Consider the following 24530-nt stretch of genomic DNA (forward strand, 5'->3'; position numbering starts at 1 on the left):
AAAAAACTAGCAATTTATAGATTTAACAGACAAAAAAGTAATAAGTATTTGAACTCTTTCAACTACTGCTACCTTGTTCATTTTCTATTAAAGATTTCCAGTCTGTATTTTCATGGCTTCCTCAGGCCAGACATAAGAGTCCACCACAAAGTTGTCATAATCAGTGTTATAAACCTGTGAGCGGATGAATGCTTCCTTGTCTTCAGGCTCAGGATAGAAAGATGCTGTCTTATTGCTGTAGGCTTGTTCTGCAATCTGGAAACACACAACCAAGTTGACAATTACCTATTAAGTTTATTGCAGTGCTGTTCCAAAAGTAAGAGTAGAAATGATGATAGCGCAACATTTAACATAAGATACCATATCCTCTGCTGGTGTAAAACAACAGATTTATATGAATTTACATCAGTTGTGGATCAGGCCCAATATATCATGAGGAAGGGATTAACAAAGGTTGTGCAAAATTTTCTGAAAAGCTATGTTGGTGCATCTGTGGTCTTCTCACTCTTTACTCCTAGGGGAATTCTGTGCCTCCGCAGGGGCGCAGAATTGATTCCTTCTGAAGATTTCTTGGCTCCCCTGCAGAAAAATGGGGGAGCAAAGAAATCTGTGGGGAACACACACCCCTTTCCCAGCAGCCTGGGTGCGACTGCTGGGAGCAGCTGGCAGCAGAGAGCAGATCACCATGGGAGGGAGGCGGGAGGCTGGGCATGTGTGCGTCCATGGAGACATGTTAAAGGGGTAGGGCTGGGCGCATGCCTGTGTGTGAAGGAGTGAGGGAGATTCACTCTGTCCCTCTTGCTGCATTCCGGGCTTGAAGGCATAGGGCTGTGTGAAGCAGGCTGTCTCTGAGGCAGAGCAGAAATGTAACTAAGCAGGCAGACTGCTTCTGTTCCCATTGTTAGTTAGTTGTTCCCATTCTTAGTCAATTAACAGGTTTCAGAGTAGCAGCCATGTTAGTCTGTATTCGCAAAAAAGAAAAGGAGTATTTGTGGCACCTTAGAGACTAACAAATTTATTTGAACATAAGCTTTCGTGAGCTGCAGCTCACTTCATCAGATGCTTACCTTGCCAGAGAGGTGTAAAGTATCAGAGGGGCATCCATGTTAGCCTGTATCCACAAAAACAACAAGGAGTCCGGTGGCACCTTAAAGACTAACAGATTTATTTGGGTATAAGCTTTTGTGGGTAAAAATCCCACTTCTTCAGATGCATCTTCCATGCATCTGAGGAACTGGAATTTTTACCCACAAAAGCTTATACCCAAATAAGTCTGTTAGTCTTTAAGGTGCCACCGGACTCCTCGTTGTTTTAGAGTGGTGTAAAGGAGCCTTATTGTAAATGAGTAACTGAATCCTCAGCTAGGAAGGTCTGGTTTCAGAGTAGTAGCCGTGTTAGTCTGTATCCGCAAAAAGGAAAGGAGTACTTGCGGCACCTTAGAGACTAAATTTGTTAGTCTCTAAGGTGCCACAAGTACTCCTTTTCTTTTTTTCTAGGAAGGTCTATGTGTTCTCACTTTTTTTCCTGTGCCAGAGAGGCACAATGGGGTTAGATTACAGCTCGGGATCTGTTGTACTTAACTATTTAAAAAAATTGCAGGACAATGATTAGCAAAAAACTGTATGACTTTCATGTGTGGAAGTCTGAGCAATTTGGTGTTCTGTAAAGTAGAATGTAACTTTAAACACCAAAATAAAAGTAAGGTAATTTTAAATGAAAATCCTGGATTATAACTGGAATGCAAGGTATTGGTTACCAACTATTTGTAACTTTCATGTGTTTAGGAAATGCTGAACAGTTACTGTGATTTTTTTTTTCCTGTGTGGTAGTTTAAATAAATTACCAAAATAAGTGTAACTTGTGTAATTATATTGCACTATTTTGACAAAATATGCAGAATTTTGGATTTTTTGGTGCAAAATTCCCCCAGTATCTCTTGCAAGTTTATCTCTGGTGGTGCAAATGGATTGCTCCCTTTTATCCAGTAACATCCTAGCTTTTATGGCGGCAGTGGGCAAAACAGTCCCCCCTTCACAGAAGGAAGAAAGAAGTGAAATCTCTGCTTTTAAGAAGATACAAGCCTTCTCTATACGAATAAGGTAATGCTTTGTACTTTGATCATCTTTTGTCAAGGTTAACTTTTCCTTTTCAGATGAAATATTTCTTGCTTCATTTTGCTTAAAAGCTCAACAGCCACTAGATGTGACTAGAGCTGTTAAAGTTTGCCATAATTGACAATATATCTTTCTTAGTAAAGCTAAATCTCCAAGAAATGGTGAGTTTTGATCCTACACCAGTGTGTGGCCTTTGTTTTAGTGATGATTGGAAAAAGCACCTGATTAAATGCTGATTAAAAGCTTCTAACTTCTCCATAGCTAGTTGAATCAAGTTCTGCATTATTAAGGTCTTTCTTTTTTGGTTTCTGCTGGTTTTTAACCAAAAAATTCCCAGGTTGGACAAAAGTTATTTGTATTTTTTACTAATTTTCACCCGAATTTTGGACCACTGACAACATAATTGGTATTTTCATGTATAAGAAAATCTAATATACTACATTAAGTAGAAATGTTTATTATTAATCAATTAGTCAAAGTAAATGTGAGCCACTTAAAGACAGACAACATAGTGGAAGATATCCATGGATGTGCAGGTGTATGTCAGTACTTGAGTCCTAAAAAAAACTCAGCAAAACTTGGTAAAATTTCCAGACCCAATTCTCTGCTCCCAGGAGGAGAGAAGGTGGCTCAGTAACCTGGATGGCCTAGGTGCCAGAGCCACCATCTCTCCTTCTGGAGCGGGCCTGGAAGCAGAAGAGCTAGAGGAGGGAGGCCTTAGAAGATGGCACCCTTATGTTCTCCACTTCCAGACCAACTCTGGCTTAGTAACCCAGGCTACCCAGATTACCAAGATGCCATCTCTCCTTCCAGAGGAGGGAGCTGGGTCAGAATAATCTTCCCTTTCTCTATTTGTTGCTTTTTTTCTGTCCCATCCCCCAATATTAACCCAGAAAATTGAAGTTTTTCCCCCCACCAATTTTCACCGATTCTTCAAGTTTTGTTATAAGCCTCATTACATTCCTGGGAAATTTTAAATGAAAACCAAACATGAAGTGCCTTGTGCATAACCAAAGCATACATGGCTACAGAAAAACTGAATTCAGAAGAAATCTGAACCCACTCATTTTCCACAGTGGCCTCTTGAACAGAAAGGGCATCAGCTGGGTGAGAAAATCTGTGTGTCTGTGCACGTGCTCTCTCTCTCTCTCTTCCTCCCACCCCCAACATGCAGCATTCTTTACTCCCCAAACAGATTAAACCTCCTATTTCTAGGGAAGGGCAAACCATCTTCTTTCTCCTTCTTATTGCTGCCTCTCTATATCACAAATGTCTTAGGCTTGGGGAGTGGCTATGATCCCAAATGGGACAGCTGTTACCTTGTGATTTGCTTTCAGGGATTGACCTTGAATTGACCCAACCTGCCCCCTTTGAAGTTCTTTGGGCATTTTCACAAGAGGTCCTCTTTGGGTCCATGCATACAATTAACACCATTGAATAAGTCATTACTGTTAAAGTTTAAATGTCTCTCCTAATAGAAATTCAGTATTTCAATACATCTTTGGAAAATGTTAATCTAGCTTAAAGACAGAAAGATGTGGCCGAGCCCTGCCTACAAGCCTGAACTGCTTCCAGTATTTGCTGGAAAATAGGCACAGCCCAAGCCTTCATAGATTTGAAGGCCAGAAGGGACTACAGTGATCACCTAGTCTGGTTTCCAGTATAACACAAGCCATAGAACTTCCCCAAAATAATTCCTAGAGCATAGCTCCAACTAGGAGAGAGATCAGACCAGAAATGAATCAATCAAGTTATACATTTTCAATTTTTTTCCATTAAATTTTGCACCTAAGTTAAAAAGATTAATTCTGTCACAGTGAATAGAGGAGGAGAGTTTCCATCACTTTTTGAAAGGATTTGACAAGCACAAAGGCAGTCTGATTTTAGCCTGAGAAGTCTGCTTAGAGATGTTTTGACATCTATGGAACACAGCTATCATCAGCCTGAAAAGAATTGAACTACAACAAGGCTTTTTATATGTACCTGGGATCCTGTTACCAAATGAATCAAAGGGAACCATTCCACAGATAGGGAGCTATTGACAACATTGCTCTTCCAAAAGGCTGTTCAGTAAATGGGATTATCTATAGCATGATAACCCACTCAGAAATAAAACTGAGAACTCATGGGAGACAAAAAGCCACAGGGAAGGTAGAACTGAGGCTAAGTCTGTTATTTTTCAGTGCTGTCAAATCTATGGGTTATCAAATTACTTTGGGCACTTTATAAGCTACCGACATAGTGGAGTCAATTTGGCAAAATCCATGAAGAACATTTGACTTCACAAAAAAAAAAAAAAAAAACCTATTTGTTCTAATGGGTCCAGATAAGGAGGATTGGGACAAAATCAAGCAGCAGTAGGCCAAAAGGAGGAGGAGGCTGGCATGTGAGAAGGCATTTATTCTCCTGAAAGGCAACTAAAGGATAGAAAACTATTGACAGTATAGGATTTCATGGCTCCAATCTTCATGGATCAGGTGCTGTGAACAGTACATGCAACTAAGCAGGTGGTACAGAGAGAGCAGTAGAAACATCATTCTACTGTAGTCACCTGTAATAAAACACTGAGTATAAAATATTTTCATTTCCTTCACTCCTATGCCTGAACTGTATGAATTTGAAATTTTAAAATACACTCTGCTTGCTTCATATCAAGATTGATTTTAAAATGAGTAATGAATTCTGAAAATATTTTACTTCACCTAATCTAATTTTAACATATGCCAAGTGTGTGGGTAGTAGAAAGAGACTGCAGAATGAACTGAAATCACTTACCTTCACAGCAATTTTCAGTGACACATCTCGAATAGTGACTAATGGAGGGTAGAGACGACCCTCATCTAAATGTTTCTTTGAAACCTGTTGAGCTATCACCTAGAAATAAAGCAGAAAGTAGATTTAATTTTAAACCCACAAGCCTACTTTACAGTAAATCAGTTCAAAAGTAACTTTCGTAGTAAGTACACTTTCTGATTTTGCCAGATACAAAGTTCTCTACACAGCACTGCTGGTCACAGTTATTAAATGTAATATTTTGTAGAAAATAAAGTTGCCATTAAATAGATGCATGTATTTTCATATTTTCTTTAAATGTGTATTGACTTGTAGTTATTCCTGTGCTTTTGTTTTCTTACTACTTTATTTGTTATCTTCCTCTGTATAAACTGTGTTTCACAGAGACTATGTGGTACTGAGACCTCAAACCAAATTCCTTACCAAGGTGGCTTCTGAATTTCATTTGAATCAATCCATCAACCTACCTGTGTTCTTTCCAAAACCACACGCCATACAAGAGGAGAAGAAGCTCCAGAACCTGGATATGTTCAGTATTATTCTGACAGGACCAAATCTTTCAGAATGGCCCCACGTCTATTTGTGGTTATAGCTGACTGGTCTAAAGGTCAAGCCGTTTCATCCAACTCTTAAAGAGAGACTCTTAAAATGGATAACACAATATATGCACCTCTCTCACTATTAGAGCTCACTCCACCAGTGATCAAGTAGCATCCTCAGCAGGCTTCCACAACATACCAATATCTGAGATCTGCAAAGTTGGGACGTAGTAACCAGATCAGTGTTGTGAGTACATGGGATGGAGCTATGTGATTCTTTGCAGGGAATATGCTGATCTGAGCCAGAACCATAGTGGTCTCAGGCAAATTTTGGCAAGTGGCAACACTTATGTACATGTGAACATATGGCCTAACATTGTAAGGCAGGTCTGTACTGTTATTATCGTGTATAAAATCATTGCAACCAGTAATGACTGGAGTGTGAGGAACCTGTCTTGGAGTAGGTGAGTCCTTGCTATAGTAGAATCTTTCCTGATGACTAGGAATGGGGTAGTTCACCAGGAGGCACAAGCAAGAGGGCACAATTGAAACCTGTCAGAACTTCCTGATGTATCACTTTCTAGGGAGATATTCAGGATGGTGACTGTTACAGAACAATGGCACACTCTGCCTCTGGGGTGGCTGGTCCCAGAAGGGCTTGCGATACAGTGCCAAGGTGTATATTCATAGGGATCTGAGTGTTGCTCTTGAATCTTTGAGGAAATATAACACCATCTGTTTGTACTAAATAAGTCCATGGCCTCAAAGGGTAAGTCCTGAATTGTGGCTTGGACCCCTTGGTATCCTGGATTCCTGAAGCCAGGAGGCCCAGATCATAGTGACTGCTGTGGCCACCCAAAAATTTGCCACTTGATGGCCCTCATTGATGATCTTCCCTGCAATCCTGTGGCAGCCAAGTTAGGAAAGGGGTCTCCATCTTCCACATCAGGAAGTTGTATTTCTAAAATGCCATCTGACAGTTCGCGATGAGAAACTGGAGAGATACCAAGGAGATACCTTTTGGCAGAAAAGGTTCAGCTTTTTGGGATCCTTGTCTTTAAGAGTGCCCCTTTTAGGAGACCCTTTTGATCTGGTTTTCTCCTGGATGGTGGAGATAACGATGTAATGTAAGATGGGGACAGAAGTGCTCAAAGCCTTTGGGTAGAACCTGGTATCGTTTTTCCATCTGCTTTGATGGTGGGCCAAGCAAGGAAGAGGTGTGTCACAGACCCTCCGCTAGGTCAAAGATGCCTTCATCAATCAGAAGACTGATTCTTGCAGACACTGAATAGGTTGGAATTTTGAATAGCTTGTATGTGTTTTCTTGGATCACCATCATTTTGATGCCAAGGGTCCCAGCTATCCTCAATAACAACTCCTGGAAAGCCCTAAAGGCAACATTGGATAGTGTTGGAGCCAAGATGATTGCTTCGACTATAGAGGGTTCCTTCAGAGCAGAGGGAAGCTGGAGTGTCTCCCTTGCTTCTGCCATGTTCTCAAAGGATCCTGCCTGTTCTGGTGAGGATACTCTAACCAGCAATGCTGGTGGCGACCGAGACCACCTTCTTTTAATCCAGACATGTGAAGGTGTTCCACGCCACAGTCTATTAGAGGGCAGGCTTCGATAGGGCCAGTAAAGCCAAGTTGACAGGTTGTGTTGGTACCAGTCCAATCATGGGTGGCCTGTCCTGGACTGGGATTCAGTACCGCATGACTTCCAGATATCCTTGCAGGTATTATCCACATCTTTTAGATGATGGTTCCCTGCTCAAGTCAGGGGGAAAATAATTGCCTGGTGACAGGAGAAATCTCTCTGTGGCAGTGGATGTGGTTTTGGCTCCATTGGGTAGTGGGCCCTGCTGTGATGGTGCACCCCATAAGGCTTTATGGAAATATGTTTATGAATGTACATATGACATAACTGGAATATGCTACACATGCCATGTAGCATATCTATGTAAAGGTTACGATCTACTGAATCTATTAATCCTATTTGTATGCATGTGTCATTATTGTATTCGAAGTTATGAATATTGGCTGTATACTTGTTTGATTTTAAATAGCCTTAGTAAGGCATTTGATCAGTTTCTTTAGAAATGAATTGGCAAGTTAAGTGCCCAATCAAGAAGCACTTAAGGAACAATGGATCTTGGAAGGCTGCAATCCACATAAGAAGTCTACATAAGGACGTTCAAGATAGCACGTGGACAATGGCTGCTGCCTGTAAAAACTGAGTCATGCATGGACATGTGACTAGCCCATGTGACTCCAAAACACCACCTCGGAGCTTGACTTTGCATAGGAGAGAGGAGGGGGTGTCCACCCTCAAGAGAGTCTATTTAAATCCCAGGGAGACCCCTCCATTTGTCTTCAGATGGCTAAAAAGATAGCCTCTCCACCCCCACGGATACCTGAAAGAAACTGGCACAAAGGACAGTAACTACAGGGAGTGTGAGTAATTGCTGGACCCAGACTAGAAGGAGACTAGTCTGTAAAAGGAAACTTACTGGAATTCCTCTGAAGGTGAGGTTTTTATCTGTATTCAGTTTTCTTACTGTATTAGACAGACTTGCGTGTTCTATTTTATTTTGCTTGGTAATTCACTTTGTTCTGTCTGCTATTACTTGGAACCACTTAAATCTTACTTTCTGTATTTAAATATCACTTTTTACTTATTAATTAACCCAGAATATAAATTAATACTGGGGGGAGGAGAGGCAAACAGCTGTGCATCTCTCTCTATCAGTGTTATAGAAGGCAAACCATTTATGAGTTTATCCTGTATAAGCTTTATACAGAGTAAAACGGATTTATTTGGGGTTTGGACCCCATTGGGAGTTGGGCATTTGAGTGTTAAAGACAGGAACACTTCTTAAGCGGCTTTCAGTTTAAGCCTACAGCTGTTAAGGGACATGGTTCAGACCTGGGTCTGGGTTTGCAGTAGGCTAGCGGGTCTGGCTCAAACCAGGCAAGGCACTGAAGTCCCAAGCTGGGAGGGCAGGGAAAGCAGGGGCAGAAGTAGTCTTGGCAAATCAATTGGCAGCCCCAAGGGGCTTTCTGTGATCCAACCCGTCACACCTGCATTAAAGCCTGTGCTAATGCTATATCTGGTGCTGGGAAGAGCAAGGGGGGGGGGCTTGTCAAAGGCATATCTCACTACTGGAAAGGATTCTGTCTCTGGGTCCAGTGCCAAGGAGAGCAGTGAAGGAGGTTCATCTAAGAGTTCTCAGTATCAGGAAATTGGGATTTCTTGCTCTGGATCCAGGGCCATCACTGGTCTTGATGTCAATGCTGGCACAGGTGAGGCTGTCTCCCTTAACCTAGGTGTCGCTACTGGAATCTTGGTGCTATCCTTCATTGGTGTTGAGTATTTTGAGACCTGCTTTCTCGGTCCAGAGTTCTCTCTGGGGGATGGATGTGTTGCCCATTCTCAGCTGTGTTTGCATTGAGTGCAGGCAAGCCTTTTTGCTCCAAAAGACAGTGATGGGTCTCTCTTCTCTGGAGCTGGTGCCATAGTCGGCACTGAGGCATTCAGTGCTCAGGTAGTGTGCACCCTCTTCATCTTCCTTTCCCTGCTGGTACTAGGGGTGTGGTTCACAGTCAGTGGGACACTCCCCAAAGACAAAATCCTCTGTTCATATACAGGGGATGTCTCCATTCCTGGATCTGTGGCTATCCTCATGGATTGCTCCTACAGTGTAGTTTGAGCCTTGTCTCTTGGAATTTCCTGAATGCTGAAAAGGAGCAGCAGATAGCATGCTTGTCTGGGAGATGTGCTTCTATGAGACAGAACAGGCATTCCTGTGTTAATCTATGATAGGTATTAGTCCATTGAAGGAAGGACGGAGTTGAACCTGGTAGGTTTTGAAACTGCCAGAGCTAGCAGTCAGTGCAAAGTGCCTTGCCTTGCTGTTCACACAGGGTCTGTCCTGACTGCTGCTTTTTTGAGGGGTAGAGTGGGGGAGCATGCAACAAAAATCAAGCATTTCTTCCTTGTATGAATTTGAAGAAAAATGGTTTTCACTGGGGAAGAATTCTGACAGTGAGAAGCAGGTTAGAGACAGTCTAGGTTCTGTCTTGCTGGCCTGGGTGGTAAGAGGGAACTGAGGGAGGGTCAGGGCTGCTTCACCCTTTATGTCTTCACACTGAGCATGAGGAGGCTCAGGGTGTATGCAAAGATTCCAAATTCACATGCTTGGGGCACATGCATACCTACAGTGGAATCCACATTGACACATACCTGAAAAAGAAAGTAACCTAGAGCTTTATTTAACACTAGAACACTCCAGACTAGCATCAACTTCCTGGACACTACAATCAGCTTCAACAATGAACCCTGCAGACAATTATATACAAGAATCTCATGGATCATCACACTACCTCCACAGATCCAGTAACTACACCCAATAAATCTACACCAGGCCCTCAGAAACCACAGAATATGCTCTGAGGAGAAAATCTGGGATACAGACCTTAATGTACTTAAAACTGCCTTCACCAAACAAGGGCACTCCACCAGAGAAGTATATCACATCATGGAACAGGCCACCCAAATACCCCAAGAGAACCTGCTTCAATACAGGGGGAAAAAACACCTCCGACTGCACACCCCTAGTTGTCACCTACCACTGCACACTGGAATTCCCATACGGGTATCATTAAACAGCTGTAACCTATACTGTATGGAGACCACACCTTGAAAGAAATAAATCTTTCTTGAACACCTTCTTCTGGCCTTCAAACAACCCCACAACCTCATCAACAGAGGCGCGCTCTCCACAGACCAAGACCCAGCAACTCAAAGTAGCAGCTGAACCTGGCATAACAATAGATTTAAAATATGCAGACATATCTTCACTGGTACAATGATCAATAGCCCCCACAACACCTTTCAAAATCCATGGGTCCTACACATGCCTATTACATGTGGTGTACCTACCCCAGTGCACTAAATTCCCCAATAACAACTATGTGGGTGAAATGAGACAATGACTATGCTCTCGAATTAACTCACACAGAAAAATGATAGAGATAAATACCATATCACTCATGGGTGAACACTTTTCACAAAACAATCACTCCTACTATGACTTCTCAATCTTTGTCCTCAAAGGAAACTGGCACAACACCTTCAAAAGTTAAGCCTGGTTGCTTAAATTCATAAATTTGCTAGGTTATAGGGTTCCCAACTCTCCAGGATTGTCCTTGGAGTCTTCAGGAATTAAAGATTAATCTTTAATTAAAGATTTGTCATATGATGAAACCTGCAAGAATACATCCAACCAAAATTGGCAACACTAACCAGGCACTAAAAATCATGGTCTGAATAGAGACACTGGATTTAGGGCTTATTACAACAATCTGTAACCCACTAATCCCCCTCTTTTGACCTATGACTGCAGGGGTATCAACAGGCTACTTCACCTTGAATGGTCTGTTGGAATATATCAGTGTTAACTACTTGTGCTGAACAATCGGTTCCACCTTGTATTTAGCTGTGATGCTCTGCGTACCTTTCCCAGACTTGAAGAAGAGCTCTGAGTAGCTCAAAAGCTTATCTATTTCCCCAACAGAAGTTGGTCCAATAAAAGATATTACCTCATTCACCTTGCCTTTCTAGAGCTTTGTCGTCTGTCTTGAGTCATAGCATTGAATTGAATTTGATTTTAGATAACATTAGGCTTTCAAATGTTGTTGTTATGCTGTAGATTGGGTAGCCCACAGGTAGTCTCTTTGATCTATGGACAGTTACAAATTTCACTGCAGTCACTGAGCTCGTTTCAGAGTAGCAGCCGTGTTAGTCTGTACCCGCAAAAAGAACAGGAGTACTTGTGGCACCTTAGAGACTAACAAATTTATTAGAGCATAAGCTTTTGTGGGCTACAGCCCACTTCATCGGATGCATAGAATTGAACATATAGTAAGAGATAAGTTGAAAGTTACCATACAAACAGTGAGAAGCTAATTAGTTAAGATGAGCTATTATCAGCAGGAGAAAAAAAACTTTTGTAGTGATACTGTGGGTGGAGTACTGTTTGGTGGAGCTGTGTGCGTCAGTGAGTCAGAAGAAGATAAAGAAAGCAGCTTTCCAAGGAGACAACAAGAGAAGCAGAAAGCAAGCCCAGAGTGAGTGCTCTTTAAGATGAGTGCTGGCTGGAAAGAGAGACTTGGAGGAACAGTGAGAAAAAAAGCTCTCCTCTTTCCTACTGTGTCCAGGGAAACAGGACTTTGTGTACATTCTTTGTAAATGAACAAGATTGCATCAAAGAAATATCTAACTTCAGTTTCTTCACTTAGGCTATGTCTACACTACAGATGGGATCAACGCTCTGAGATTGATCCAACAGCGGTTGATTTAGTGGGTCTAGTGAAAACCCGCCAAATCAAGAGCAGATCACTCTCCAGTCGACCCCTGTACTCTGCCCCCAACAAGAAGAGTAAGGCAAGTCAACAGGAGTGTTTCTTCCATTGACCCCCCGTGGTGTAGACCCCGTGATAACTCGACCTAAGGTACACTGACTCCAGTTTTGTTATTCTCGTAGCTGGAGTTGTATAGCGTAGGTAGACTTACCGCAGTAGTGAAGACATAGCCTTAGTGGAAACAACCTCCAAAGGCCCTAACTATTGGCTAATATCAGGCTAAAAAGGGGTAACATTATAGTAACTCCAAATAAATAGAGGAATCATGTGCTTAACTCTCATTTACACACACTTATTTTAAAGTCTGTTGAAAGAGGGAATGCTGGACAAGTCAAGGGCAGGTTATATACCCAGTACATCCACATACATGCAAACTATTGCTATCAAACTATCAGCATTTTAAATTGAACTTGAAAAGCGTATTGGCCACTAAACATCCACTAGAGGGAGCCACAATAATTAGGAATAGAAAATATAATCCTGTGTATTTTATTTTATTTTGGTTTCCCCCTTAACAACGAGTGGTTTGCTTTTTTCCCCGAAGGGAAACAAGCTCTTTGATAAAAAAGGATGTATATTTATATTTGTCAGAAGAATACTTGAGATCTGTTTTTAATTTGATTTGTTCTTAGATCTAACTGGTTAGGATTTTGCTGGGAATACAAGGCTTGAAGAAGTTAGCTGCTGTTAGTTTAAAGCATCACAGAGAAAATTCAGAAGCGAAATGTTTTGTTTTGTGGCTGGAGACTACAGGGAGCAAGTTAGAGAATAAAAACTGGACACTATTCTGGATAAGACCAGTGACAACCTTATCTCACATGGAATCTAAAAGAGTTTCTGTGCTGTACTTCTATAACAAGGCATTTGAAACAGTGTATAACCACAACCACAAACTAATATTTTCAAAGGAAATTTCACATTCTTCAAGTGGACTATGATTAAGTAAAAGCATTTTCAATTAATTTATGTTTTTAATAGAAAGGGAAATGGTCCAGCATTTAAATGGATGTCATCCAAGACTGAGCACATGGTATCAACCAGGTGCAGACATCTTGGCTATTTGGGAAATATTTTCTATAATGAAAAAGTTTAACAGGATTATCTCTGAAGTGAATTAACTGTAGGCTTTATAGCGCCAAGAGTATTTCATTAGTTCATAATTCTGACATTTTTGTTGTGCTTGGTAAAGTTTAGAGGAACAGTTAATGTTCCTTGTCATTACAGAGAAATTGCCTGCAATTAGGAAGCATTATAGCTCACAGTACCTTAGCTTTATCATCCAAAATCAGTTGCATTCTAGTTTACTTGACATGAAGGACAGAACAACTGAAAACAGAATCTGAGATACTTACAATAAGTGAACTGTTCCTTCTATCAGATTTAATTGAAGAGGTGGCAAAGCACAAGATCAATAGTTGCAGGCATGCAGCCTGGCTTCATATTTTTCCATAGCTCTCTTTTACAGAGAAGACTGCCTTAAATGAAAATATCATCTTAGCATGTAACAGTTATGTTTTGGGAGTCTTAAAATCTGGGGCTTGCTTGGCACTTCCATTCACAATTGTTTTTCAGCTTTTAATATCATAATTATTTCAAAACCTACATGAAAAGCAAGGTATACTATGATTTTAGTCCTTTATGGAAGATTTATATGCCTTTTCTCTCCTTCCCTCAGGACTTCAATGGAAACCTTTTAAGATCTCTGACCCTCAATGATTTTTGACCTTTTTTGGTGAGGTTCCCTTAGTAGCCCATCAGTGCTACTCCGAACTCTTGCTTGTTCACACAGTTCAATACAGAGTGGTGAGCTTGCTCCCACACTAACTCAAGATCCAAACTTGCTGCTGTTTCCAGCACAATTAGTGCCTGCAGTATGAGACCAGTTGTGAGTATTCTGTCCCCATAAATATCTTGAATGGCTATGCATTAACTTCTAAACTACCAAGACTGACTATGTAGGGTAAAGATATTTGCTCATGTAAAATTTCATGAGGGACTTTCATACTGCATAATAATGTATACAGCAAAATCTGCACTAAAAACAACTTTCAGGAGGCAGACCGTTTTAAGAGATTTAACTGTACTATATCTGCCCAGATTCCAGAATGTTGTTTGACTGCTAGTTAAAACTGCTTCTGCCAGCAACCAGATTTTGCTGGTCTTTTGGACTGCCACTTAAGACACATTTCAATTCATGTATATAGAACCTTTCATCCAGCAGTATTCCAAAGCACTTTACAAACTACATATGGGAATGACTTAACCCAAACCAAAATGAAGCTACTTCTAGAAAGAAATGAGGCAACTGTTTATCATCAGACAGCAGTTTAGGACAGTAAATGGAGAATACTATATCCAATTGAAATTACAGGGGAGGCTTTGAGCAGGCAGGATGTAATTATCCAAAGTCCTATGAAATGGATCGTTGCCCTTCTTGGATGGTTAAAGCCAATGAAAAGAGTCTGGCCTTTTACTAATTTTACTGATGGAAATCGTGAATGTCCCTCTGAGAGAGGGCAAGCTGATAGCACTTTTTAAAGATGCCAGAGTATACCTTGCTTAACAAAACCAGTGTTGGAAACTCCAGCTGGTATAGCATGCAGCTGCCCACCCGTAAATATTGTAGACCAAAGGAGCAACATATTACATTTGCTGCCAGTTATCTTGCAGATGAAATTCAAGGTGCTGATCTTAATCCTGAACAGCCTGGGTCCCAATTGTCTGAGCCCACTTTCCTGCCTTTGCTCCATCAAGACAACTTCAGCAGGAAGAAGAAGAAAAGGAGGAGGAGGAGTTGGGAGCTGTGTATTCTAATCTCTGGAGCTGTTGGGAATGTGTCTGAGCCTCACAATCAGGATGAAATGTAGCTTCTTTTCATCTAAGTTTTCCATAATATTTGTTGGATTCACTTGTTTTTAAATCTTCTGGATGCTACCCACTGTCTTAGGTGCCCTCAAAGAAACTCAGTCAGCTGCTGTGGATATTTGAACTGTGCTCCATATTCTTGTGAAGCTGTTAGATTCTAGTTGGTGAAAGGTATACTTAGAAAGCACAGTAAAACCCTGTAAATACTTGTAGCAATAATAATACATAGTACCCAGTGCATAAGGGATAACATCTGATTTTTTTTAAGTTCCATGAGATCTTTAATAACTTACAGTGATCGGGGTATAATGTGAAATCTAATCTGAAAGACCAGATTACAGCAGATCAGGACCTTCTAACCCTAATTGCATTCTGGGGCATTGGCTGAATACTGACTCAAAAGAAAGAATGCCACCTACTAAATCACTAGTCTCATTTCCTTCGGAACCTAATTTTTTCTTGAAGGTCTCCCTTCCAAGTATTGGTTCAATATGATTTTAATTTAGGAGTCCACAATCTGAGAAAAATAGCTGCAGATTTAAAAAGAAAATAATTTAAATTAATCTTTTCGTTTAAAATGTCTGATTTTAGCTGTTGCCAATAATTAAACATATTTGGTTTGAAGAAGAGTTTCTCAATCTCAAATCATATTAATTTCTGACGGATCATGAAGCAAAGCCTTTATGTGTAACATATATGGTCTGTCATATTATGAAGTCACAAATTCTGAACAATCACTGAAACTAAGCAGGAGGAGATGATGGAGAAGGAATTCTTAGGAGGGCTGAAATCCTTGTGACGGTGCTCCTCAGAAGGCTTTATGGAAATATGCTTATGAATGTATATATGACATAACTGGAATATGTTTTATGCTACATATGCCATGTAACATATCTCTGTACAGGTTATGATCTACTGAATCTATTACTCCTATTTGTATGCATGTATCATTTTTGTATTCGAAGTTATAAATATTGGCTGTGTACTTGCTTGATTTTTAAGTAGCCTTTGTAAAGTATTCAGTCAGCTTCTTGAGAAAGGAATGTGCAAATCAAGTGCCCAATCAAGAAGCACTTAAGGAATAATGGATCTTGGAATGCTCCAATCCACATAAGAAGTCTACTTGAGGATGTTCAAGGTAGCATGTGACCCATAGCTGCTACCTTAGTCATGCATGGACATGTGACTGGTCCATGTGACTCCAAAACTCTATCTTGGAGATGGGATTCTACACAGGAGGAGTGGGTGGTGTCCACCCACCATTTAAAGTCTATTTAAACCTCGGGGAGACCCCTCCATTTGTCTTCAGCTGCCTAAAGAGATAGCCTCTCCACCCCCTAGGATACCTGAAAGAAACTGGAACAAAGGACAGTAACTACAGGTGGTGTGAGTAATTGCTGGACCCAGACTAGAAGGAGACTAGTCTGTAAAAGAAAGCTTACTGGAATTCCTCTAAAGATGAGGTTTTTATCTGTATTCAGTTTTCTTAGACATAGATTGCATGTTCTATTTTATTTTGCTTGGTAATTCACTTTGATCTGTCTGTTACTACTTGGAACCACTTAAATCCTACTTTCTGTATTTAACAACATCACTTTTTACTTATTAATTAACTCAGAGTATGTATTAATACCTGGGGAGGCAAACAGCTGTGCATATCTCTCTATCAGTGTTATAGAGGGTGAACAATTTCAGTAAGTTTACCCTGTATAAGCTTTATACAAGGTAAAATGGATTTAATTGGGATTTGGACCCCATTGGGAGTTGGGCATCTGAGTGTTAAAGACATGAACATTTCTGAGATTGGTTTCAGTTAAGTCTGCAGCTCTGGGGCACGTGGTTCAGACCCTGGGTCTGTGTTTGAGCAGACCGGCGTATCTGGCTCAACAAGGATGCTGGAGCCCCAAGCTGGCAGGGAAAGCAAGGGCAGAAGTAGTCCTGGCACATCAGTTGGCAGCCTCAAGGGGGTTTCTGTGATACAACCCTAAACTAAGTTTCACAGAAAACTGCAGAGGTTACATTTTTGATTTCTATGGAAAGCAAAAAATAAGAAGTCATAAGTGCACACATTAAACATTGAAACAATTTACCAAGGTATTGTGGTGGATTCTCCCATCACTGACAATTTTTAAATCAAGATTGGATGTTATTCTAAAATATATATTGTAGGAATTGTTCTGCGGAAGTTCTGTGACTTGTGTTATAGTGGAGGTCAGACTAGATGATCATAATGGTCCCTTCTAGCCTTAGAATCTATGAATTTGGAAAGAATAATTACTTTCTCTGTTATTTGCCATTTCTTCTAGAATATTTGGTCTCTTTCATTGGTTCTTCATCAGCTGTGTTTTAGCCTTATATCTATAAATATTTCATTCCTCATGGAGCTGTGAACAGACGGAGTCTTTTTCACTGAATGCTTTGGTATGCACTTGTAGTGCATGGTTCATTCCTTGGGTGTTACCTACTTCTGTGATGCTAAGAGGTTTATGGAGTTTTGAGTTGTAGTTTTTTTAATCTTTTCATATTTTGTCTCTTTTCATATTTTGTCTGTGTGTGTCTTATTTGGTGCCTCCATAAATGATTAGTTATTTGGGAAAACTGATTTCTGGTGCAAAAGGTTTGACTATTTATGTATCGTGTGCCATAAATGTGTATCAGACTTTACCAACATGTAGAAATATTGGGTCCAGACCCTGAGGAGTTTATAATCTAATTAAGAAAAATACAATATACGAGACAAGCATTCACGTGCAAGAAAAAACAGAGACATTAGTAGTTGGACAGCAATATAGGAAGACTAAGAAAGAAGGGATTTGAAGGTGAAGAGGAAGTGTTGCTTTGTACATGGAAGACTGGACAGACTATTCCAAACATAGTCGCAGAGGTTACATAGGAATGTAATAAGTCAGAGACAGTACAGAGGACAGCAAAGTTGTGGATAGGATTGTGAAGGACGAGGAGGCTGAAATTAATATGAAAAGAGAAAAGAAACCAGTGGAGACATTCAGGGACTGGAGTGAGGGGGTCATAGCAATGAGGGCTAACTACACAAAGGTACTTCCGTTGTTGCAATGCCTAACCTCCTCCATGCCCTGCTACCTAGTAGAATCCTCAGCTCTGAGTTAGGTGCCCAGGCTCCCCATAAATTGCTTTGGGAGTCTTGGGTGCTTAAGGAAGGGAACATAAGAAGCCAGAATGCTGAGAGAGGAGCCACCTAAACTCCAGAAAGTCAATAGGGTGGGATTTGGGTGGAACAGAGGACAACAGTAAGGGTGGAGAAAGTTCCATAATGCTCAACCTGCTCCTTCCTACTCTAAATTTGCTAATATGACTATGGGTAATGCAACTAGAGGCTCTTTGTCCCTGTTCCGAATGCGGTTGACCACAGGGGAAGCTCACATGTGCAGGGTAGGAGGCTCCAACAGCAGCTCATAGGCACAACTTTTTATTCTTTCCTCCCATGACTCTAAGTTATGTATGACTGACCTCTTAGAACCATCAATGGTGGACCTTCCCAAACCTCCCAATCATCATATAGTCTTCTGTTGAGTGGAGAGCAGGGAAGGAAAGTTCCCACCAAGACAGCAAAAAACAACAAAAATTAGAAAGTAAAATATAACAGAGAATAAAAGATAATCATAAGAGAAACTAACAGAGGCAGAAAAGGTCAGGAGAGAAAATGGAATGAAAAAAAGATGGTGGCAACTGTAGCAGAGCACGGCACAAGGAAAACCATGGTGAAAGAACCCTTCCACCAATTTCTCACAAGAGAGCTCCACTACAAAAAATGCTGAAAACCATTGGCCTAAAGACTCCACAAGATAAAAGATACTCTTGAAAGAATTACAAATAATAATGAAGGCAATAATAAACACATTCAAATATGGATAAGATATTTGGTAGAGTTTCCTTTAGTCCAGAGTTATCAGTATTTCCCTGTGGTTGTCTCTCTGAATTGTGTAATACACACACACACAGACATACATATATAGACGCGCACACACCTGAAGGCATTCTGCGCCAAAAAAATTAAAAATTTTAGTCCAAAAAAATAAAATTCTGCACACGTTTTAAAATTCTGCAAATTTTGTTGGTCAAATAAATGTGGTGGCTCCAGCATGGCATTGGGGAGCATAGGCCACTGACTGCACAGAGATGGGAGATCCCCTCGGGACACAGACTCAATAGTGAGGCTGCACCCAACTCAGATACAGCGCAAAGACTGGTCCTGCCTCAGAAATACATCAGGTCCTTGCCCATCTGTGCCAGGTTCACCAGGTGTGGGCAGGCAGGCTCAGCAAGGCAGGATCCAAGTGTGGATGGGTTTAGTGTGGGGAGATCCAGGTTAGGTTGAGTGTTCTGTGTGGGGTAATCTGGATGCAGGCATCTCAGTGGGGCTTCCAGGTGTGGTGTGGATCTGGATGCATTGGGGCTTGTTGGGGCATTCTGGGTGCAACACTAATGGGACTCTGTAGAGGGGTCCAGGTTGGGGCTCAGGGTGTGGGGGGGAGTCTGGGCATGGGGGAGATGGAGCTCGATGGGGGGGTCTAGATGTAGGGTCTCAGTGGGGTGGGGATCCAGGTGCAGCTGTTTGGGGCTCGGTGGGGTGGGGATCCAGATGCGGATGGCTTGTTGGGATGGTGCAGGGGTTCTGAGTGTGGGGGGGTGAAGCTCAACAATGGGGTCTAGGTCTAAGGAGGGTCTGGATGCACGGGGGTTGAGTGGATGGGGAGCAGCTCTCTGTACAGGGATTCCTCCCCCTGCAGCTGTAAAGCGATGGGTGCAGGAAGCAGGAGGGGACTTTGCAGAGCTTCCTGGAGCTAGGGAGAGATCTGGGGATGGATCTCACCTGGCCCTGGATGCCGTGCAGGGGAAGAGGAAGTCCCATCCTCCCCAGCTCAGTCGGGACTAGCAGCTGAGCCCAGTGCAGGATAGGAGCCACCAGCTGGGTCTTCCCCAGTTCCACCTACTGCCCCACAGTGATTTACATCTCTGCTGGCTGCCCTGGGCCCCCAAAACATATTGCTGGGAAGGGCTGCATGACCGTTCTTGTGGCTTCCCCATCAGAAAGTTATTTTTCCATGGGGAAGCAAATAAATCTGCAGGGGACAAATTCTGTGCATGTGCAGTGGCACAAAATTCCCCCAGGAATAAACACACAAAACAGAGTATACTGCATACATGCACAAAAAGCATATGTAGATATTGTATTAAGAGAACTTTGTGTTCCTTTTTAAAAACTTTTTATTAAGACAAATTTACAATGAAATGTTGTTAACATACTACATCATACATTACTTATTCAGGATCAGGTTAATATTCAAAGAATCTGGCTTGCTGGCTGGGGAGCCCTCCTCCCATGAGTATGCTAAAAAGGGTGACCAAACTTATAAATATTGCTACACGTACACAAAATATTGGCGCTTCTCTTGTGTACGTGTGACAATCAGGGTCCAGACACCCCAGGGGGAGAACAGAAGGTTTAAAACCAAAAATAAAAGCAATTAAACCAACTGATCAAATACTATGTTTTCCTGTAAGAGGATATCAAGATATTTTATAAAAGCTTATAATGCACTGAACTTAATAATCATTATGAGATATGTATACACATTATGGTTATGAAGGTGTGTGTGTGTGTGTGTGTGTGTGTGTGTCATATTATATATATAAAAATTTAATTGTAACTGGTGCAACTTCAGCATCACCTCACAACAGTGTGGTAAAGGAATTAGTAGGGAGAAGCTACCTCACCAACCAGTCAAGTCTGGCTTTGAGCACCTAGCCATTGTCCAGCCCAGAAAAAAAAAAAACCCAATATGGAATCATCCAAGCAAATAGGAACAGTTGAAACTGAAAAGAAAATTCTCATCTTTGGAAACCAAGAAAGGGGGGAGTTTCCCTCACTTTGAATATCTCTAGTGACTGAAAAAAGGTGCAAACCCTTTTAAAATGGAAAGGGTTTGAACTGAAGGCCAATCAGAACTTGGGGGGACAGCCTTGAGACAGGAGGCCGTCTGTGAATGCTCGATTCCTCTGACAGCTAGGGGGGCATGCTAGAGAACTGCTTTAAGGCAACATGTAACTCTCACTGGAAAAGGGATTTGAGCTAATATGAAAGTGTAAAACCGGAGGTGATGTCTTTACGTTTATTTTCTATATAAATGTGTATATGTTTGTTTTTCCCTTACTATTTCATTTTTGAACTTGTGGGTTATTTATTTTTTTTTATAAAAAAGCTTTTAAATAAGTTTATATATAAACTTTTTGTTTATTTTTATGCCAAGCAGATCTCTGGTGTGCAAACTGCATGGAGTATATATGCCAAAGTGAGCTGGTAACTAGCAGGTTGGTTTCATGCCTTCATGGGTGACAAACTGGAGGGGAATGGTCCGAGTGTCTCATAATTAAGAACATGGGGAGGACGTATTTTGGGAGACCCATGACGGGGGGTGCTTTTGGTGTCTCCCTGAAAAGAGTAACTTGGCTGGTGAGACCTTATGTTTATGGGCAGGCTACTGGCGTCAGATAATTGAACCATAGCACAGCAAAAAGGCACCTGAAGTCCCCTAAACCTACAGGGCTGGGATGCCAGAACCCCTTACTGGTCTGGGTGGACTCCCAAACATCACAGTACGTACTTGGCTTGAAAGCTTTTCTATTGCAAGAACAGTTGATACCTCAATTCCATAGGAGGAGAAGTCACATTTTTCCAATAATGTGAAATACAAAGCCTTGCTGCTAACAATACAAAATTAATTTGTCATTCTGTTTAAAATGTAGATCCTTTACTGGACCATTAAGTAAGCAGGTCAGTGGATCTCTAGGAAGGTGCAATTTGACCATAAGATGAATTGCTAATAATTTCTTCCCAAAACTGTCTAATTCCTGCACACAATCACCACATATGCAAGTATGTTCCCCTTTCCTCACAACCACTCCAACAGAGTGCCTCCCTAGTAGCAAAAATATGATGGTTTTTAGCTAGAGTCAAATGCCATCTAAACAGTAATTTATAATAATTTGCTTTATGACAGACACAAATTGAAGATATATGTCCCCTTTCCCACATGAGACCCACGCATTCAGATCAAATTCTTTGTCCAGGTCCCTCTCACATCTTTTCTTCGGGGTTATTTACTTATCAACATCTTTTTCAATCAAAACTGTATGCATCTTAATTAAACCTTTTGTTCCAGTTTGCTTTTGGATCAACTCCTCAAATGTGATTAAAACTCTAATAGAGCCATCTTGTATCCAGATTTTAGAGTGGGAAATATTAAATGATGAAGTGAATTTCATACTGGACATCTGAACCAACTAATACTAACTTCTTTATCAAAATAACTGCTTAATATATATAAATGTACTTATAGGAGTAGAAAACGTATATTACCTTACAAATAAAGAGCTAAAATGTTAAAAGGAAATATTGTTTTCTGATTTGAAAGATGGCATTTGGATATTTGAGTGTTTATTATATAATCACTGATTTTAAAGGATTTTAAAAATTATTATGAATAGTGTACCCACCTCAGCAGTAGTGAGAAAAATTTCTTCACTTATATACCTCAATCCACATGAAACAACACCAAGGGCAACGCCAGGAAACACATATGCATTGTTACCCTGTCCAGGATAGAAAGTGCGCCCACTTGGAAGAGTCACAGGGTCAAAGGGGCTTCCACTTGCAAAAATGCCACGCCCCTAAAACAAAATATATTTTGAAAGTGTTACTAGTTTGTTTGAGAGTAAACTTGTTCTCATGAAGATTTTACATAACCATTTAAATATTTAAGGTATTACAAAATTTCACTTATATCTTAACTAATCTTCTTGGCACTCTTCATTGGATATTAGATTTATTTGACCTGACAGATGTCCTGGATGACAGAATTCTGATCATGGTATCTACAGAGTACCCTGTTTCAGAGTAACAGCCGTGTTAGTCTGTATCCACAAAAAGAAAAGGAGTACTTGTGGCACCTTAGTGACTAACAAATTTATCTGAGCATAAGCTTTCGAGCTCACAAAAGCTTATGCTCAAATAAATTTGTTAGTCTCTAAGGTGCCACAAGTACTCCTTTTCTTTTTAGAGTATCCTGTGTGACTGATTTATGTTATGGAGTAGATATTGGTTTATTAGGAAACAACAGATTATATACATTTATTCAGAAGCCATGAATGTGATTTAGAGAAAAGATAAGGGAAAGTGTAAGCCAGTGTTAATGATCAATTCCTTTATCATTGTGGGAAATACAGATGCATAAATATCAGGAAGTGTGGGAGGAAACATCTATATTTGTAAAATTCAATTTGTGTCATGCTGCCAAATGCAAGCTTTAGATTTGAGGTGACTTTAGGTGTCTCACTTTTCTGTTAAACTAGAGTTCGTCCTGTGCAGAGGGCCAGCACAAACCATATGAACCAATTAAATTCTCAAAATACGGCTTGAGGAGGACCTTGTGCTGACCCTTTGCAAAGGAATGAAATTCACTCTTAGCAAAGGCTGAGAGCACTGGTGACACACCCAATCTCCAGTGCCTTTTGTGGATGTCTGAGGAGTTGTCTTGGAGGCAATTGTGAGCCCTATCTTATTAGTGCTTTCCCCATATAGCTGCTGATCTATAGTAAGAAACAAAAATCTAAATTCAGAATAATGAAAAGTGGAATTCCAGAGGCTCTACTTGAACTACCTATGGTTCTAAGCCTTTCTAAGATGAGAGTACTTTAGGCTTTAAATAGTACGGTCAAGTAGGGGTAGGATGCTTATGCTCAGCCTTACAAGAGGGCCTTTTTCCAGCTCCATTTAAAATTGCTAAAATGATTAATTTTACTGTTCAATAGTTTTGAGAGACTCCTCATAGCACAAAATGTTAAAGTTTATTTTAGGAAACTGAAAATGTGTATTTTAAAACACACCAATGTTCCTTCAGTTCTTCAAAGGGATATTTTGTTTAACTTGGTGTCATGCAGTATCATCATGGACTGTTTATTATACGTTTCAGTGAGAGATATTCCATTATATCTTTAGCTCTCGTTACCAGATATAGCTACCCATTATAACCAGCTGTTCATACTGTATGCATTCCTGTTTGACTTTTGCATTGCACTGTCGTATGTACTTTTCAGTAAAGGAATGGGACATGCTACATTTTTGTTCGTATGATAATTTTACAGTATTTAAAAAGCTTCCCTCTACTAGAGGAGAAATCCAGTACAGAACCCATGATCCAATACAGAAGGCAGATGCATCAGTTGCTCACAGAGGCTATTTTTAACATTGCAGTTCTATGAAACTGCTGTGATTCTTGACAATCACTCCAGAACCACAGGACTTTTAAAAAAAATGAACAAAAAACAAACTGTAGTTCATTGTTCTTAGTTTTATTCACACATGACCAGTTTTCTGTACTTTTCACTTGTGTCTTTAGTTACCGGAAATCTGAGTAACAGAGGTCAATGATCCTGGGGCCCCAGTCTCAATACAGAATGATTTCTAATATTTTGCTTCCTGCAATAAGACATGTCTATCTTACTGAATATTTATAAATACAAAATACATCTTTAAGGAAAAACAGGTCACTGTGCATTTAAATGACACAGAAGGTGGAACTAAATCAAACATCATCATTTGGATATGGATAGAGCCCTTTAATGTTTTTAATCAAGTAAATACTAATGGAAACTGTGTGATCATGGGAGACTTTAACTTCCCAGATATAGACTGGAGGACCAGTGCTAGTAATAATAATAGGGCTCAGATTTTCCTAGATGCGATAGCTGATGGATTCCTTCA

The 24530-nt window shown here is 40.6% G+C and overlaps 1 protein-coding gene across 1 annotated transcript in view; it reads right to left on the reverse strand.

The window, feature by feature from the left end:
* Positions 1-24530, reverse strand: part of ME1 (malic enzyme 1) — a 356730-nt gene continuing 332200 nt past the window's right edge. Inside the window, exons 12-14 of the mRNA XM_038397226.2 lie at positions 22265-22438; positions 4890-4988; positions 1-255 (exon numbers count right to left, since the gene is read on the reverse strand). Coding sequence (XP_038253154.1) covers positions 88-255; positions 4890-4988; positions 22265-22438 — 441 coding nt within the window. The 3' untranslated portion in view covers positions 1-87. The remainder of the gene's footprint in view (positions 256-4889; positions 4989-22264; positions 22439-24530) is intronic.

This window comes from Dermochelys coriacea, chromosome 3 (genome assembly GCF_009764565.3).
Source record: "Dermochelys coriacea isolate rDerCor1 chromosome 3, rDerCor1.pri.v4, whole genome shotgun sequence".
NCBI classification, from domain to species: Eukaryota; Metazoa; Chordata; order Testudines; family Dermochelyidae; genus Dermochelys; species Dermochelys coriacea.